Source organism: Drosophila biarmipes, chromosome 2L (genome assembly GCF_025231255.1).
Source record: "Drosophila biarmipes strain raj3 chromosome 2L, RU_DBia_V1.1, whole genome shotgun sequence".
Classification (NCBI taxonomy): Eukaryota; Metazoa; Arthropoda; class Insecta; order Diptera; family Drosophilidae; genus Drosophila; species Drosophila biarmipes.
This window is the reverse complement of record NC_066612.1, coordinates 16,760,971-16,777,614: the sequence shown is the minus strand read 5'-3', so window position 1 is coordinate 16,777,614 and position 16,644 is coordinate 16,760,971. Positions and strand designations below refer to the sequence as shown.

At 45.2% G+C, this 16,644-nt stretch overlaps 4 protein-coding genes across 5 annotated transcripts; 3 read left to right on the top strand and 1 right to left on the bottom strand.

The window, feature by feature from the left end:
* Nucleotides 1-858: 858 nt before the first annotated feature.
* Nucleotides 859-5,933, top strand: LOC108033958 (leucine-rich PPR motif-containing protein, mitochondrial). Its single transcript, XM_017108661.3, has 5 exons — nucleotides 859-1,089; nucleotides 1,494-2,019; nucleotides 2,110-3,418; nucleotides 3,481-5,199; nucleotides 5,263-5,933. The coding sequence occupies exons 1-5, from the start codon at nucleotides 950-952 to the stop codon at nucleotides 5,805-5,807; spliced, it is 4,239 nt and encodes a 1,412-aa protein (XP_016964150.1). The 5' UTR covers nucleotides 859-949; the 3' UTR covers nucleotides 5,808-5,933.
* Nucleotides 5,934-6,436: 503 nt separating this feature from the next.
* On the top strand, nucleotides 6,437-10,963 carry LOC108033965 (pre-mRNA-splicing factor CWC22 homolog). 2 transcript variants are annotated; one of them, XM_050884971.1, is made up of 4 exons: nucleotides 6,437-7,145; nucleotides 7,363-7,745; nucleotides 7,788-8,758; nucleotides 8,820-10,963. In XM_050884971.1, exons 1-4 carry the CDS (start codon nucleotides 6,531-6,533, stop codon nucleotides 10,820-10,822), a joined length of 3,972 nt encoding a protein of 1,323 aa, XP_050740928.1. In that variant the 5' UTR covers nucleotides 6,437-6,530; the 3' UTR covers nucleotides 10,823-10,963. The 2 variants fall into 2 exon arrangements, with proteins under 2 accessions (XP_050740928.1, XP_016964162.1); XM_017108673.3 differs by having other exon boundaries at nucleotides 7,363-8,758.
* Nucleotides 10,964-12,039: 1,076 nt separating this feature from the next.
* Nucleotides 12,040-12,828, top strand: LOC108033300 (40S ribosomal protein S26). Its single transcript, XM_017107569.2, has 2 exons — nucleotides 12,040-12,179; nucleotides 12,263-12,828. The coding sequence occupies exon 2, from the start codon at nucleotides 12,271-12,273 to the stop codon at nucleotides 12,613-12,615; it is 345 nt and encodes a 114-aa protein (XP_016963058.1). The 5' UTR covers nucleotides 12,040-12,179; nucleotides 12,263-12,270; the 3' UTR covers nucleotides 12,616-12,828.
* A 1,965-nt stretch (nucleotides 12,829-14,793) lies between these two features.
* On the bottom strand, nucleotides 14,794-16,441 carry LOC108033330 (pyruvate dehydrogenase E1 component subunit alpha, mitochondrial-like). Its single transcript, XM_050885342.1, has 2 exons — nucleotides 15,799-16,441; nucleotides 14,794-15,653 (listed from the first exon to the last, which is right to left on the bottom strand). Exons 1-2 carry the CDS (start codon nucleotides 16,298-16,300, stop codon nucleotides 14,881-14,883), a joined length of 1,275 nt encoding a protein of 424 aa, XP_050741299.1. The 5' UTR covers nucleotides 16,301-16,441; the 3' UTR covers nucleotides 14,794-14,880.
* Between the last annotated feature and the right edge of the window lie 203 nt (nucleotides 16,442-16,644).

Below are 16,644 nucleotides of genomic sequence, written 5' to 3'. Positions count from 1 at the left end.
TGTTTCGAGGATTAATATAAGTGTATTTTGTTGGGAAAGGGATTACTTTCAGGGGGAATTTAAATTAAATTAAATTTTTTAAATAATTACATTTTTTCCATCCATTTAAACTTTCAATTTTTACGAAATATTTAAAATTATACCCTTGCAGAGGGTACATATTATGATTTCAGTAAGAATCGGACAGGTATATCATTTACATAGATTATTATAGCTTCGTTGTTTTTTGACAAATGTATCAGAAACGATCAGAGAAATAAAAAAATATTTTTTTTGTTTTAATATCTCTGAAGCTAGCAACAATCCTTAAAAATGTTACATGGTCTTACTAACATTGATTATTTCTTATAACTGCAAGGCTACACAAACATCGGCTTGCCAAAGTAAACAACCTTTTTTGTTAATCTTAACTAAATTTAGAAATCATTTGTAAACGGTAAATAAGCAATTTAACATAGATGAACATAGTTTTCGTATAAAATTATGCGGCATTTAACTTTTTTTAATGGAATTAGTTCTTTATTTTTAGTTGAATAAAAAAAAAATTCGTGGTCTTTTTTAATTATTGCATGTTAACTGAAAACTGTCTGTAAAACAAACAATTACAAAAATCAAATTAGTACAAAAATAATAATAAAATAAATTGAATGTAAATGGGATGCCATAGCAAATGTACTCCTGTAAAGTTTTCATTCCTATTAGGTAAAATAGGCGGATGGCAGACCCAACAGAGATCTTATCAGCGATCTGTTTTCAAATTCGATAAATTGAAATAGGTTTGGATCCCAGCTAGATTTCCAAGCAGCTGTCACATCACGTTGCAGCAATCGATTGTCGCCCATCGGGGCTATCGAGCAGTCATCGATTCTAGTTCCTGCTCCACCGCACGTCGTGCGATTCAATTTTAATAATAATTTGAAGTTATTAATTAAAACCGAGCAATCCCGCAATGGCATCCATCCTGAGGACGGGGAAACTGCTGCGCTACTTCGCCGGCTTCACGAGAAACGTGGTGGTGAGCTCGGTGCGCGAGAACGAGAGCAGCAATCTGCTGAACAATGCGCCCTGCATGTGCGGACAGTTCCAGAAGTGAGTAAAGCCCCAAAGTACCGGCATTACGCAATGCATTCGTGCATTTATGTAAATAGTCGGGGATCCGGCGTTTTCCATTGATTAGTATCCGCACAGAGGGGAGCGTGTCACATAATGTCGGGGTATTCCTGGCCTCATAGGGTCTCGGATGTTTACATAACCTCATCTGGTCTGGGGGACCCATGGGAGCCACCTATTTGGTCATCCCACTATGGGCTAAAAATGTTACCTTTATATATTATATGGCACTTACAAGCTATCAAGTTAATGAATTTGTAAACCCTTTCAATTTATACTTAACTTCCACATGGTTTGTTATTTATAAATAAGTTATACTATTTCTTCATTTATTTTTATAACATTTTCACCAAAAAAACTAATTTAAACTCTTCCCCTCTCAGCGGTTTTGCCACAAATGCCGCAGCGAAGGCTGAACTGAGTCTGGACAAACAGATTCGCCGCCTGGACCAGGATGTGCGCCGCATTGGTCGCATTTCTCGCCGGGATCTGGAGGAGATACTCGATGAGATTCGCACCCACAGGACGGCCACCAGCTCGCAGTCCCTGCTTGTGATTCGTTGCTGCGGAAACCTGGTGCCCGAGGAGCTGCCCGAGGTCAGGACGGCCTTGGTCCAGGAGATCTGGAAGACCCTGAACGCCCTGAATGTGCCCATGGACATCTCGCATTACAATGCCCTGCTCCGAGTTTACTTGGAGAACGAGCACGGCTTCGCCCCCACTGACTTTCTGGCCGAGATCGAGGCCAAGGGCATCGAGCCCAATAGGGTGACCTATCAGCGTTTGATTGCTCGTTATTGCCAGCAGGGAGACATCGAAGGAGCCACCAGGATCCTCGAATTTATGAGGGCGAAGAGTCTTCCGGTCAACGAGAATGTATTCAATTCCCTGATCCTGGGACACTCGCAGGTTAGTAAAGTGCCTTTGTAATTTTATATAATTCGTTCATAACTTGATTTAAGCCATCCTAATAAACTGTTTATTCAAATATCTTTGCAGGCCAACGACTTGGAGTCCGCCAAGGGCATCCTGGGAGTGATGAAGCAGGCAGGATTGGAGCCCAGTGCCGACACATACACGACCCTTCTGTGTGCCTTTGCCCGTCACGGCGATCTGGCTGCCCTGAAGGAAACCCTGGCTGAGTGCGAGCAAAAGGAGATCATTTTGCTGGACAAGGATCTGCTGGACATCGTGTACACGCTCTCCGTCAATGGCCATGGAGAACAAGTGGATGAGGTCCTGACCAAACTGCGTCTCTCACCCGGCTTTAATCAGGATGCGGTGAATGTGATCCTTCGCCTGACCAATAAGGGTTACGAGGATGTGGGTCTGAAGATCCTCCGAGTGATGCCAAGGAGCAGTCGTGTAAATGGCGAACCCGTTGATGTGGGAGCCTTCTTTATCAGGCAGATGGTCAAGGCTAACCGGCCCGTGGAGAAGATCCTGTCCATTTGCAAGACATTACAATCGGAGGGACTTAATCCCAAGGCATTGACAATTGCCACGGAAGCTGGCTTGACGAACGGAGTGGTTAACAATGCCCTTCCCCTGCTGCAAGAGATGAAGAACGCTGGTTTGCCCATCAGACAGCACTACTTCTGGCCTTTGATCTGTTCTGTGGAATCCAATCAGGTTTTGGAAATCGTGCGTCGCATGCAGCAGGATTTCTCGGTGTTCCCTAACTCCGAAACCGTCAGGGATTATGTGATCCCCAACTTGAAGGAGAAGAACTGGGAGAGGATTGTCACCGCTTTGAGGGATGCTGGAGTCCCCAACTCCACTGCTGTTACCTCGGCCGTTTACTCCGCCCTGGTGACCCACCAAATTGCTGATGCAGCCAAGATAATGGAGCAAAACAGAGCGTACTACGTGCCTTTCTTGTTTAGACAACCCTTGATCCTGGCCCTTAGTCACACCAATGACTACGCCTCCTTCATCCGCTGTGTCCGTCAAATTCACGAGGGTCTGCAGTTTAGACAAGGCAAGGAGGAGGAATCTGAAGCTGCGGAAGGCGGCGCTGCTGCTTCTGCCGATCGCAACACTCCCGATGTTGTTGGCGCCATTGTCCAGGAGGCTTCCACCTACTTCCGGCGAGACCGCGCAGCTACGTTGGAGAAAATCCTCAAGGGATTGGTCAAGCAGGGATTGTCCATTAGCAGTGCCAAAGCCACACAGTTATCTGAGCAATTGGGTTCCGAATTGACTCCAAGGATATCTGAACTTTTGGGCAAACTGAGCTCAGGTGAACTGCAGCCAGTTGCTCTGCCAAACAGCGGCAAGAGAGGTCTGGATTCGCTTTCCATTGATGGTAAATAATTTCAAACATTTTTCTTAATTATATTTCGCTAATAAGGTCTTGTTTTCTACCAGAACTGGAGCGATTCATAGTCAATGTAGAGGGCAAGGGAGAGAATGCCAACAACATCAAAAGACAACTTTTGGCCGCCTGCTTCCGTTCGCAAAACCTGGACAAAACCCTTCAGGTCATCGAGAAACTTGAGGCCGAGAAATTCCAGATCCCGATTGGCGTCTATGCGCAGCTCATTGATCTGTACACGCATCACAAGAAAAGTTCGGAGGCCTTGGAGAACTATGAAAAACTGAAGGCCAAGGATGCCACCTTCAAGTTGGATAACCTAAAGGCTGTTCGTCTGGCGGATCTCCTCCTGCAAGAGGAACGTGTTGATGCTGCTTTCAAGGTGCTCGAGGATAATAAGAAGGATGCGCCCATATCCGAAGCCGAAGGTAGCTTTAACTATGTGAGCACCGTGTGGAGAATCTTAAATTCCCTCGCTGAAGCTGGTCAACCGGAAAAACTGCGAAAAGTATTTGATGCCCTGGTCGCTGCCAATTACGTTGTGCCCACCAATGTGCTCCTTGGTCCCCTGATCAAGGTTCATCTGGTCAAGGATGATATCCCAAAGGCCATCGAAGCCTTTGAGGACATTTGCCAGAAGTATAAGTCTACTCCCTGGAAAAATGAGCTGGCTTGTCGCTTGATCCAAAAAGAAGATGCAGCGAATCTGCAGAAGTTGACCGATTTGAGCACCGGCATTCACGGTGAGGTGAACAGTCTTTACGATCTGGTCTTCTCCTTTGTGGAGTGCGGCCGTGTGAGGCAGGCCAGGAAGATCCTGGAAACCCCCGGATTGCGCACCCGCCCCCAGAGAATCAGCAGTGCCTGCGATCGCTACAAGAATGAGGGATTGCTCCAGCCTCTGGAGGGTCTTATTGAAGCCACAAAGGACCTGGGCCACATCGATAGAAACAAGATTTACTACACCCTGCTCTTGAGCTACGACAAAGCAGATGAGGCTGAGAAGGCACTTGGACTATGGACCAAAATGCAGGAGGAGGCTGTGACACCCAACGATGCCTTCCTTTTGAAACTGGCCGAAATCCTCAAGAGGAAAAACATTGATGTGCCTTTTGTGGTGCCCGAGACCCAAAAAGAACAAGCCAAAGCCAGAAAAAACAAAACTAAGGACCAAGTGACCACAGAAACTGCAAAAATTTCAGAGCAACCCAAGGAGAAGCCTTCCAGGAAGGAGCAGTCCAAATCAGAAGCAGCCAAGACTAGTCCGCCACCCAAACCGGTTTCCCATTTGTCTGGCTTCCGCAAAGCCATCCTGGCCAACGATCCCGATGCAGCCATCTCCCATAAACAAAGTTTTCTGAGCGGAGAGAAGGTTGGTGCCCTGGACACCTCCCGACTGATTGAACTTCTGGTTCGCGCCGACCGCCTGACTGAGGCCACAAAATACGTTGAGGAACTCCTGGGCGACAAGTTGCATCCACAGCCCAAGATCTTTAAGTTTTACCTCAACAAAATTGCTGCTGCTGGCGACTTGGAAACCCTTGAGAGGATTGGCAAGCAGCTGAACGAGGAGCAGAAGCGTCTGGTTTCGTTCGACAACCGCTTCTGTCATGCTAATATAGTGGCCGGAAAGGCGGATCAGTTCCTGAAACAGTTGACCACGGAAATCGATGGAGCCAAAACCCCTGAGGAGACCACCAAGCTGGCCGAGAAGTTCCCGCGCGGAGGAGCTGTGGGCATTTTGGAAAAACACCCGGAGTTGGTGCCGCAATGTAAGTTTTAAAAATTTTCAAGAGTGGAAAATGCAATATCTAAGTAACCCATTCACTTTGCAGACCAATCCCTGGCTGAGAAGTTTGCCGCCCACAATCAACTTGGACCCATGAATGTCCTATGGATGCACCTCGTTTCCAGTGGTCAGGAGGTGGCCTCCAAGGAGATCTGGGATAAGCACCTGTCCAATGCCCCAAGGCTGATGTTCCAGCGCGTTTTGCAGACGGCACGGGAGCAGAAGGACGAGAAACTCGCCTCCACGGTCATTTCCCAGCTGAAGAACAGCAAAATCTCGGAGGGAGCCATCGGAAACGCGTACTCGTGCCTCATCGATATACAGACGACGAAGGGAAACTCCGACAAGGCGCTGGAGGTGCTGAGCGCTGCCATCAAGGAAGTCTCCCTAGAAAACATCAACAGGACAGCTCTGCTTCGCCTAAAACAGGCTGTTGAGGAGAAGTCGCAGAAGTTCCCCTACACGATTCCCGAGAAGCGAACGAAGGCCGACGACTCCAGCTCCTCGTCATCCTCGTCTTCCTCCAGCGACGACGATGTGTCGCCATCGATACCCGAAACCGTTCCACCCAAGCCGGACAGCAAGGCTTAGTGGCTTTTGGATAAGGTCCTTCTCTAGTTTAACCCGTCGTGATTAAAGCCTATTTTTAAAGTATTTACTATGGATAAACAATTTGTAAACTAAAATAAATTTAGTTGTTTTGTTGCGAAATTACAATGGTTTATGTATTTATTGGAAATTTGAGTAGGGCTATTCAATGGAGTTAGAAAATATTTTGTTGGATCTATGCCCATGATGAGCTAGAGAGGTTTTCTCCAGTTCCTGTCCAAAACTTTAGCAATAAGATATTTAGACAATCTAGCAAAAGGCAAGCAAACAGCCTAGCATTGAGGCAATCAAAAAGCTTAGCATTAAGCATCGAAATACCCAAGCAAAAAGACTAGCATTGAGGGCTTGCGCTTAGCGAAAAGTATAGCAATAAATCAAGGAAAAACCCCTTCAATTCTCCCAGAAATAAGCCTAGCAAAGAGCGTAGCAACAGGCCTAGCACAACAAAATCCAATCAGAAATTTCATGTCTCCCATAAATAGGTGTGTGCCTTTGCTAAGCCAGCGGGGAGACGCCGCTAAGTCAGCGAAGACACACTCCCTACGTTTCAGCGTGAACGTTTGTAGTGTATACTTTTGGTATATTGAAAAGGTAGGACCAGACGGCATAAGTTATCGATAACTCCGCTGTATCGCCGCGTTGTGTTTTTTGCCCAAATAATTTTCATCGTTGTTTTTCCTTAAATTTCCCCGAAATAACCGTGCAATGGTGGAAAGCGATGCCGAGAGCGATTCGAGCAGCAATTCCAGCAGCAGCGGCTCCTCCAGCGGCAGCGACAGCGACGCCAGGAGCGAATCCTCCTCCTCGGCGAGCAGCGGGCGTGAGGAAGAGGAAGCAGAGCCGGAGCAGTCCGCCAAAGATGCGAAAAAAACTGATAATGGGGATAAAAAGGAGGAGAGCGACAAGGAGGGAGTAGCTAAGGAGGATGAGGATCGGCCTGACCACAAAAAAGATCCAGCTAAAGATGCCCCCTCGGAGCCCAAGCCAGTTTCCCATTCTGCTGGCGTGGAAAAGCAGCAAGAAGAAGCAGCTGCTGCGACGGCGGAGAGTGAGAAAATAAATGAAGCGGAAAATGTTGAAACACCTGTCCAACGGGAAGAGGAAGCAGCCGCCACAGGTGTGACGAAAAAGCTGGAAAGCCCGAAGACCCAGGCGGAGCCCGCTGAAAAAGACCAAGATCGGGGGAACGGGGAGGAGCAGCCGGTGACCACCAATGGAGGCGGCGGCGGAAGTAGCAAGGAACCGACAGAGGAAACAGCTGCCGGCGCAGCGGAACCTCCCTCAGCGGACAACCACATCGAAGAGGGCGAAATAACCGATGTAAGACCAATCTTTGCCAAAGGGTTTCATTTCATCACCATCGAAATTCAAAAATGGCTCTTTATTCTTTTAAATACTTAAAAGCTAAACATAAAAAAAGATTTTTTTGTATTATTTATAACAAATAAGCCTTTCTAAGATCTAGTCTTAGAGAGTTTTTAGCCACTCCATTTATCTATGAGTTATTAATATCTAATTAAAATTTCCTTAATTTTAGAAAGACGATGATGACGTGCCACCTGCTAGGGAGGGTGAAAAACCGGCCGCTGCCCAGAGCAGTCCATCCAAAGAGACGCGCCGTCAACGAAGCCACAGCCACGATGACAAGCGACGTCGGCCACGATCCTCCAGTAGGAGCCCCTCGCCCCGCAGCCGTCGCCGTCATCGCTCGAGGAGCGGGAACAGTAGAAGCCGAAGTCGCAGTATCAGTCCCATCCGCCGAAGGTCCAATTCCTTGGAGAGGCGACGCCTTGAGCGCCAGAAGCGACATGAGGAGCGGGATAAACGGGACGAGAAAAGAGCTAAGGAGCGAGAGAAGCGCCACCAAAAGCGTGATGGGTCCACCAGCAGGCGTAGAGATGATTCCAGGGAAAGAAAAAGGTCCACCAGCAGGCGTAGAGATGATTCCAGGGAAAGAAAAAGGTCCACCAGCAGGCGTAGAGATGATTCCAGGGAAAGAAAGAGGTCTTCGGATCGCAAGCGAGACCGTTCCACATCCAGTCCAGGATCGAGATCATCCAAAACTGCGCGCAATCCAGAACGCACTAATGCTGATAATGAAACCGTAACCGAACCTGCGGCCAAGATAACGGAGCGTCAACGAAAGACGGTGGACGTTTTGACTTCTAGGACAGGAGGAGCCTATATTCCGCCGGCCAAGCTGCGTTTGATGCAGTCACAGATCACGGACAAAGCATCTGCTGCCTATCAGAGAATCGCTTGGGAGGCCCTCAAGAAATCCATCCATGGTTACATCAACAAAGTGAATGTAACAAACATAGCGATTATCACCAGGGAGCTGTTAAGAGAGAATATTGTCAGGGGACGGGGCTTGCTCAGCAGGAGTATTATCCAAGCCCAGGCTGCTTCGCCCACGTTTACCCATGTCTACGCCGCTCTGGTGAGCATCATAAACTCAAAGTTTCCGAATATTGGAGAGCTCCTCCTCAAACGTCTCGTCATCCAATTTCGTAGGGCGTTCCGCCGTAATGATAAGTTGGTTTGCATGTCGGCCACTAGGTTCATTGGTCACCTGGTCAACCAGCGTGTGGCCCATGAAATTCTGGCCCTAGAGATCCTCACCCTGCTGGTGGAAACTCCAACTGATGATTCCGTGGAGGTGGCCATCAGTTTCCTCAAGGAGTGCGGCATGAAACTAACCGAGGTTTCGTCCAAGGGCATTGGGGCCATCTTCGAGATGCTGAGAAACATTCTGCATGAGGGAAAATTGGACAAGCGAGTGCAGTACATGATCGAGGTGCTGTTCCAGGTGCGAAAGGACGGATTTAAGGACCATCAAGCTGTGGTTTCGGAACTAGAGCTGGTGGAGGAGGACGATCAGTTCACGCATCTGATGATGTTGGACGAAGCCACCGAAACGGAGGACATACTGAGTAAGTCCATCCAGTAAATACATTTCCATTGTTTCTAATGCTTTGACTTGATTCCTTCCAGATGTTTTTAAATTTGACGACAACTACGCGGAGAACGAAGAGAAGTACAAAGGACTGAGTCGAGAGATCCTGGGCAGCGATGATGGCAGTAGTTCCGGGTCAGGCTCCGGATCGGACTCTGATAGCGATTCGGATGCAGAATCTGGATCGGATGCGGAAAAGAAAACCGACGGTGGCGACATCATCGACAACACTGAGACCAATCTGATTGCCCTGCGACGCACAATTTACTTAACAATTAATTCCAGTTTGGATTACGAGGAGTGTGCGCACAAGCTGATGAAAATGCAATTGAAACCCGGGCAAGAAATCGAACTCTGCCACATGTTCCTCGATTGCTGCGCGGAGCAGAGAACATATGAAAAGTTCTATGGTCTGCTGGCCCAGCGGTTCTGCAACATAAACAAGATCTACATACCCCCCTTTGAGGAGATATTCAAGGACACCTACCAAACCACCCATAGATTGGATACGAATCGCTTGAGAAACGTCAGCAAGTTCTTCGCCCATCTCCTGTTTACCGACGCCATCAGTTGGGATGTGCTGGAGTGCATCCAACTGAACGAGGATGACACCACTTCATCGAGCAGGATCTTCATCAAAATCCTATTTCAGGAGCTTGCTGAGTACATGGGGTTGGGCAAACTGAATGCAAAGCTCAAGGACGAAGTTTTGGTGGAAAGCTTAGCTGGCTTGTTCCCCAAGGACAATCCGAGGAATACCCGCTTCTCCATCAATTTCTTTACCTCCATTGGCTTGGGTGGTCTCACCGATGATTTAAGAAGATTCTTGAAGACTGCCCCCAAGGCTGTTCCCGCAATAAATGCTGAAATTCTGGCCACTACCGGAGGGAATCCATTCAGAGATGGGTCTGCTCCCGCTGGAAATTCCAAGGTAACCCCAACTTCGTCCTCCTCGTCATCTTCATCGTCGGACTCCAGCAGCGATGACTCCAGTGAAGACGATTCAAGTTCCGAATCTACTAGTGAATCTTCAAGCTCCGATTCCAGCTCAGAACCCAAGAAGAAACGCAAACGCAAGGACAAGGACAAAAAGTCGAAGAAAGTCAGTAAGGAGAAGGCCAAAAAGGGCAAGAATAAAAAGGCCGATAAGAAAAAGAAGGCTGATAAGGAAAGAGAGAAGGAAAAACAAAAATCTGAGAAGGATCGGGAGAAAGATAAACAAAGGGAAAGACAAAAGGAGCGAGAGAAGGAAAAGGAGAAGGATAAAAGACGCGAGAAGGAAAAAGAGAAGGAGAAGAAGGCAGCCAAAAAGAAATCAAAACGCAAGCGAAAACGCGAGGAGAGCTCAAGTTCCAGCAGCAGCGAAGAAAGCGAAAAGTCCTCGTCTGAATCGTCTTCGTCGAATTCTTCCAGCGGAGAAAGCGACGCTGAGCCCCAGGCAAAGATCAAGCGCCAGGAGCAGATCCAAAAAAATAACAATTTCCGGGGGCAACCGCAAGACAGCGATGAATTCAACCTGGAAGGTCCGGAATCTAGGGAACGCAGTCGCTATCAGTCGAATGGGAATGGCCCGAGACGCAGGGACAACTCCTTTGACAGACAAAGAAACCAGGATTCTCCCTATAGCAGGGATCGAAACAACAAAGAAAGAAACCGGGAGAATTCATATGACAAAGAAAGAAGGGTCCAAAGATCTGTATCTCCCGATAGGCAACGGAAACGTGATCGATCCCTTTCTTATGAGAAACCTCGCCGACGAGAGAATTCTTCCCCTCGCGAAAGACGCGTCGAGAAGAACAGTCGTGGTGAGAAAGAGAGCCGACGTGGTGACCGTTCGTCCAGAGATGAGAGGTCGGATCGAGGAGAGCGGTCAGATCGTGGTGAAAGATCAGACCGCGGTGGTCGGGAAAAGGAACGCGATCGTAACAGGGATCGTGATCTGAAAAGACAACGGGAACGTGACCAGGAACGCGCCCAATCTCGTGACCGTGACCGCTCGCGAGGAGAGCGTAGTTCCCACCGATCCAAGGGGCGTGGCTGAATTTGGAGACTGGACTGGAAACCGCGACAAAACAAAGGCATATACAAATTTGTGTTAAATATTTACCTTTTACATGTGTACAAAGAAAGACCCACTAAGCTGATAAACAAAAATAAATGTACAAAATGCATCTGTCAAATAGTTAGTCACGTTTTACTGTGTCGTGCATCCACGGCTTTTACATGGGGTATAATTGGATAAATTTATAAATTTGTACTTATACAAAATAGCTTTGTGTTATTTTCGTTTTTCTCCTATTGTCAGCAGCTTTGCACTAAGGATACGCGATTGTAATATTTTGACAAACCAATTAAATAAATTTAAAAGCATAAAGTATATATATTAATTCATTAAACTTTACTGACTTTCAAAATGCAGTTGATCGAAGGATCATAAAATTGCCAAATGTTAATCTGGTAACATCAGTGGTCGAAAATACTTATCGTATTTTTATTTAAGGACTACTACAGCTTTGTTTGAATAATCAAAAAAAGTTTTATCAAACTTTTTTTAGATTCAAAATGAGATTTATGTTAATACAATTTTCGAGACTCACCATAATTTTTGGATTATTTTCTATCTGCTTAAATTCTATTTTTTCTGAAATCATTTCCATAGAAAACCAAAAGTTACCGATGCAAATAGTAAAATGATACTTGAGGAAAGCTTTTTTTTTATATTTCTGTAACATGTTTACTTAATAATTTAAATCAATTTCTTTCAAATACGTATGATTCGCTAACTTATTAATAAAAATATCCCGCTAAAGAAAGCTATTTTCCAATAAAGAAACTGGTCTCTCTAATGTGCCTTGCCAACTTCCAATAAGAAAAAAGCTGTTTCTGACTAGAACAACAGCGAAAAAAACTAAAAAATATGACCTTTTCTAGCTAATGAATATACCAACATTTAAAATGAAAAAAATTATATGCTACATGTTGAGGAGAGGGCTTTATTGTTTTGGTGATGATAATTTTTTTAATTTTATGTTTAATAGTAAGCTAGTATAAAGTGGACACAGTCCACAAATATATGTTAATTTTTATACATCTTTTATAACCGATTTAAAAATAATCTATTTTATTTAATGCAGTTTTTGTTTTATGGTTTTAAAGATGATAATTCTCACAAATTAAGCTAGCTGCTAAAAGGCAGCAACTACATTTTCAGACCAGATTTGGCGGGAAAATTTCTGCAGCCCTGGTTGCCAACCACGCCGCCATTGCCGGCTTGGTATTTTTTAGGCCCTTTATTCGAGTTTCGCCGGGTGCGTCCACACTATTTTCTTTCTTTTCGTTTCCCGAAACGTGAACACACGCGGATTTCGCTGGGCGGATTTTGAAACTCGATAAATAAGGTAATTATGGCAGCCATCCGAGCCGCAGAGCCAGTGATAAATGCTAACCGACGTGCGGTCTGTTCTAATCCGTTGAAAAACAGCCGGCAAGATGACCAAGAAGCGCCGTAACGGAGGACGCAACAAGCACAACCGCGGCCATGTGAAGCCCGTGCGCTGCACCAACTGCGCCCGCTGCGTGCCCAAGGACAAGGCGATCAAGAAGTTCGTCATCCGCAACATCGTGGAGGCCGCCGCCGTCCGTGACATCACGGAGGCCAGCATCTGGGACTCGTACGTGCTGCCCAAGCTCTACGCGAAGCTCCACTACTGCGTGTCCTGCGCAATCCACTCCAAGGTGGTGCGTAACCGATCCCGCGAGGCTCGCCGCATCCGTACGCCCCCACTGCGCTCCTTCCCCAAGGACATGGCCCGCAACAACCAGAATAGGAAGTAGAGATCTTGTCCAGCGGAGGAGCACTGGTTGCAGCCACCTGACATCTCTATATGGAGTCTACCATCTAGCCGGGTTTCCCCATCCGCACTGCCCCGTTCGGACCGGGCCGAAGCCAAGATAAGCAGACGAAATATACGCATCCAGTACTTTTTTAATTTCAAATAAACAGCGTGCTTCATTGGGAAACAGCTACTACTTACAAAAACACCTGAACCATAAACCTACTTATTGTGCCCACCCTCTGCAACTACATCAATGTATGCAGTCCGGTTGGAGAAGATGATATCGATGGGATTTGTAGTGCAATAAGAATGGCAATTAGTTATTGTTAGTTATTGACCAGATGAGAAAATCGCCACTGCGAAACCATTAAATGTTCGTGTGGAGTCCGGCATTTTCGCGGGAACCGCTGATAAGAAACTGCCAAGCGCCTCGATGATAGTAGCCAGTACTCCCCAAACCTACCTGTGCATTTAAGCTGTTCATTAGTATATTATCAGCAAACCCTTTAGATGTGGTTAAGCCAAAATTTAGTTTTTTGATAATCATTCGGGTACGTTATAACTTACGATAAAGACCTAGGCCTTCATTGTAATCTATAAATTGTTTATTTTTTATTACACCCATTCAAGTTCTACTAGGAGTGGTATTGTAAGGAAATCAAGTCATTTGTGCTATAAACAGGCATTTTAAAAAAGAATTGTATCATTATCAACCTAGACACATACATTATCTTCTATTTGGATTATTCCCGAGTAAGGAGGAGAATACATGCTGACAGGCCAACGTTGGGTTATATGCAAACCAATCTCTATAATATTCGTTTTCCCAGATCCTAGACTAAGTATTTCGCATATCAATTTGATATCAAAAAGTAATTGTGAATCCAATGCCAGTTGATATGTAACAATTAAGTTCATGTGAAATCTCCATTATTATCAGTTCACAACCAACATTGTGGTCTCAGCAGGTGCTGTGGCTTAAATTAATTATTCTGCTTTCAATATTCCTATAAATTTCGTGGTTTTTGAGTGAAAACTATAACTCTTCCCACCTTGTTCGTAACTATCTCCCAACATCATCGCTTCCACTTGTTTCCTGTTCGGAGGTGTACTTACTCGTGTGTGATATCTCATTTCCGGCTTGCCTCTGCTTGAAAGTCAGGAATCCCCAAGAGGATGTATTGTGGAGATGGAGGTAAGTAAATTATACTTTAATTCAATTATTGTTTCACTTTATGTTTTTAAATGATCAATAAATGTGTAATTTACTACCTTGAAATAAACTCGCCGCAATGTAAAATGTCATGTAGAAACCAAGAGCTTCCATGTTCTTCCGTAGTGGCGCCACTATGAAAAATGTCAAATACAAATACAAAGGTTTTTATAAAGAAAGGCTTAGAACATAAAAGCTATAAACTCAGAAAATATTTAATTTGGAATTAAATATGTTTAAATTTGTTGAGATAAAATAGGAAATCATTATCAGTTTTGTGGATTGTTTGTTTATAAGAACTACATTTCATAAAAAAAAAACAAGTTTTAAATTAGCTTTATAGCTTTGTAAATAGTTTTATAATTAGCCAATAATATTTTTACAATATCTATAACTTCGTGCATAAGTAAAAAAATTCGTTAAATATTTTTAACGTACCTGTTGCCACATATTTTTGCTACATATTTTTAATGAGAGGGCTGAGAGACTATTTTGGGATAGAACCCTCCATTCTCATATACCCAAAGTAATTTTCCGCTGCCCAGGGTAAATCCTTGCATACTGTTTTTTGGCATAAATTACACAGACGTGAGTGCAAAGGCAAATGAGTGCGTGGGTGTGGGCGGGGGGCAGGGGGAGGAGCAAGGACCTGCCCCCAGCGGGTCGCATGCGTGTGTATGTGTGTACACTTCCTTTTCCTGCTTACCCTTTTTTCCCTTTTTTTCTTGAGCCGTAACAATTTTTTCTTCGCTTTCTGCTGTTTCAGCAGCTCGCTGTGCTGAATTATTGTTTTCGTTTTGCCGGGAAAATAAAAATAAAACGTAGACATAAGGAGCAGCCGTTGATCATTTAGCATAAATTAAATAGAGCACACACAAGTGCTAATGAAAGTTATGATGAGGATGTGCGGGGCTCAACTTTAAAGAGTTTTGATTTCTCAAAGGACCGTGCTGACCTTGCCTCTTCGATTAAATCACTGATTTAATTAGGATTCTTTAATTAAAATTACATCATTTACTTATGAGATTGTATGGTTTACAACTTTGAATTTCAGGATTCTGATTTAGCTCTTGAATCACATTTCCTATGCAAATTTATATGTTTCACTGAGTGTTCGCTGACATTCCTTAAGGGCCCTTCATAGTGGCCCGAATAGACGTCGCTCCAGAGGTGAGGTAAACTGGGAACCTCAGCGCCTCTTGCTGCCTTGGTGGCCTCCTCAATTTCAATCCTCACCAGCGTATCCAGTTCCCCGATTTCAGCCTCCGCCATGTTGAATTCCTTCATAATAACCTGCTGGAAACTCTTGATGGGATCGCTCTCCAACCGAACCTTCTGGATTTCCTCTCGACTCCTGTAGCTCGTTCCAGGATCCGACATCGAATGACCGCCATAGCGATAGGTCTTAAGTTCTAGCACTAGAGGACCTCTTTCTTTCGCATGTTGAATGGCAAATGTGGTGGCACTCCTTACGGCCAAGACATCCTGACCATCGACTTGGATGCCTGGCAGATCACCTCTCCTATAATACTCATTGTTGCTGGAGGATCTATTGGAGCTCGTGCCCATGCCATAGTTGTTGTTTTCGCACACGAAAATGATGGGTAACTTCCAAAGTTGAGCCATGTTAAATGCCTCGAAAATTTGGCCCTGATTAGCAGCCCCATCGCCATAGATGGCCAGAGATACTGCTCCATCTTTCAGATACTTTCCTGCAAAAGCCAGCCCGGCTCCCACGGGTACCTGGTCTCCAACGATCCCAGTTCCTCCGTAGAAGTTCTTTCCGTACATGTGCATGGAACCGCCTTTTCCACCCGAGCATCCTGGAAATTTAATAGTTTGATTATTAGTATTATAAGAATACATTTTCTTTTGCATTACACATATATAAGTTGCACTTTAAAGCCAGAACAATTATTCTTATTTTCTTAATAGGCAACTCATTTTTAATTACACGAAAGACCCCACCTGTTATGCGCCCGGTGAGTTCAGCAAGGACACTCTGAGCAGACACGCCCATCATGTACGCCCAGCCGTGTATTCGATATCCCGAAATGAGTTTATCCTGTTCGCCCATCGCGGCACGGACTCCCACGGCGCAAGCCTCTTGGCCAGTGTACAAATGACAGAATCCTCGAATTAATCGCTCCTTGTAAAGATTCGAGGCTGCCATTTCCAAGTGGCGAAGGGCCAGCAGTTGCCGATGGTACCACAGGGCCTCGAGCTTATTCAGAGACACCATCATACCGGGGCCTGCCGCCAACTGATGGAGCTTAAAACCCTTTCGGAGGCCTACGAAACGCGGTCCCTCATATGGTTCGCCTTTGCCCTTGCCCTTTTGTTTAGGCTCATTATTGGCGGGAACTTCGTTAGATTCCTTTGGGGGCAGTGGGTGCGGCAGATCCGCGGAGGAAGAGAGAGCTCCGCGCCGCAGGAAACGGAGAGAAAATGCCAATCCAGCCGGGAACATCGCCCCTCTTCTTCTTTTGGAAATAGGTAACTTGTTTGGTAATACAACAAAGTAAAACAAGTATCATTGTGCCTACTTGTGGTGGAAAAGTAAAAAGAAACGTTCATAGAATTTATTTTGATGCTTACAACTAAGGTCAAACGATGAGAAGTGTTAACAAGCGACGTATTTCCCCCAGAAACTCATTATTTCTATTAAATATCATGAGTGTTGCATCGTGTAAAAAAATATTTACAATAAATATTTACACGTTATGTATATTCAGATAAGCAGTCTTATCTTTTTTTATTTCACTTTTTCAATATGAAAAACCATTTTTATTAGTTAGCTATGTGTGTTGAAAT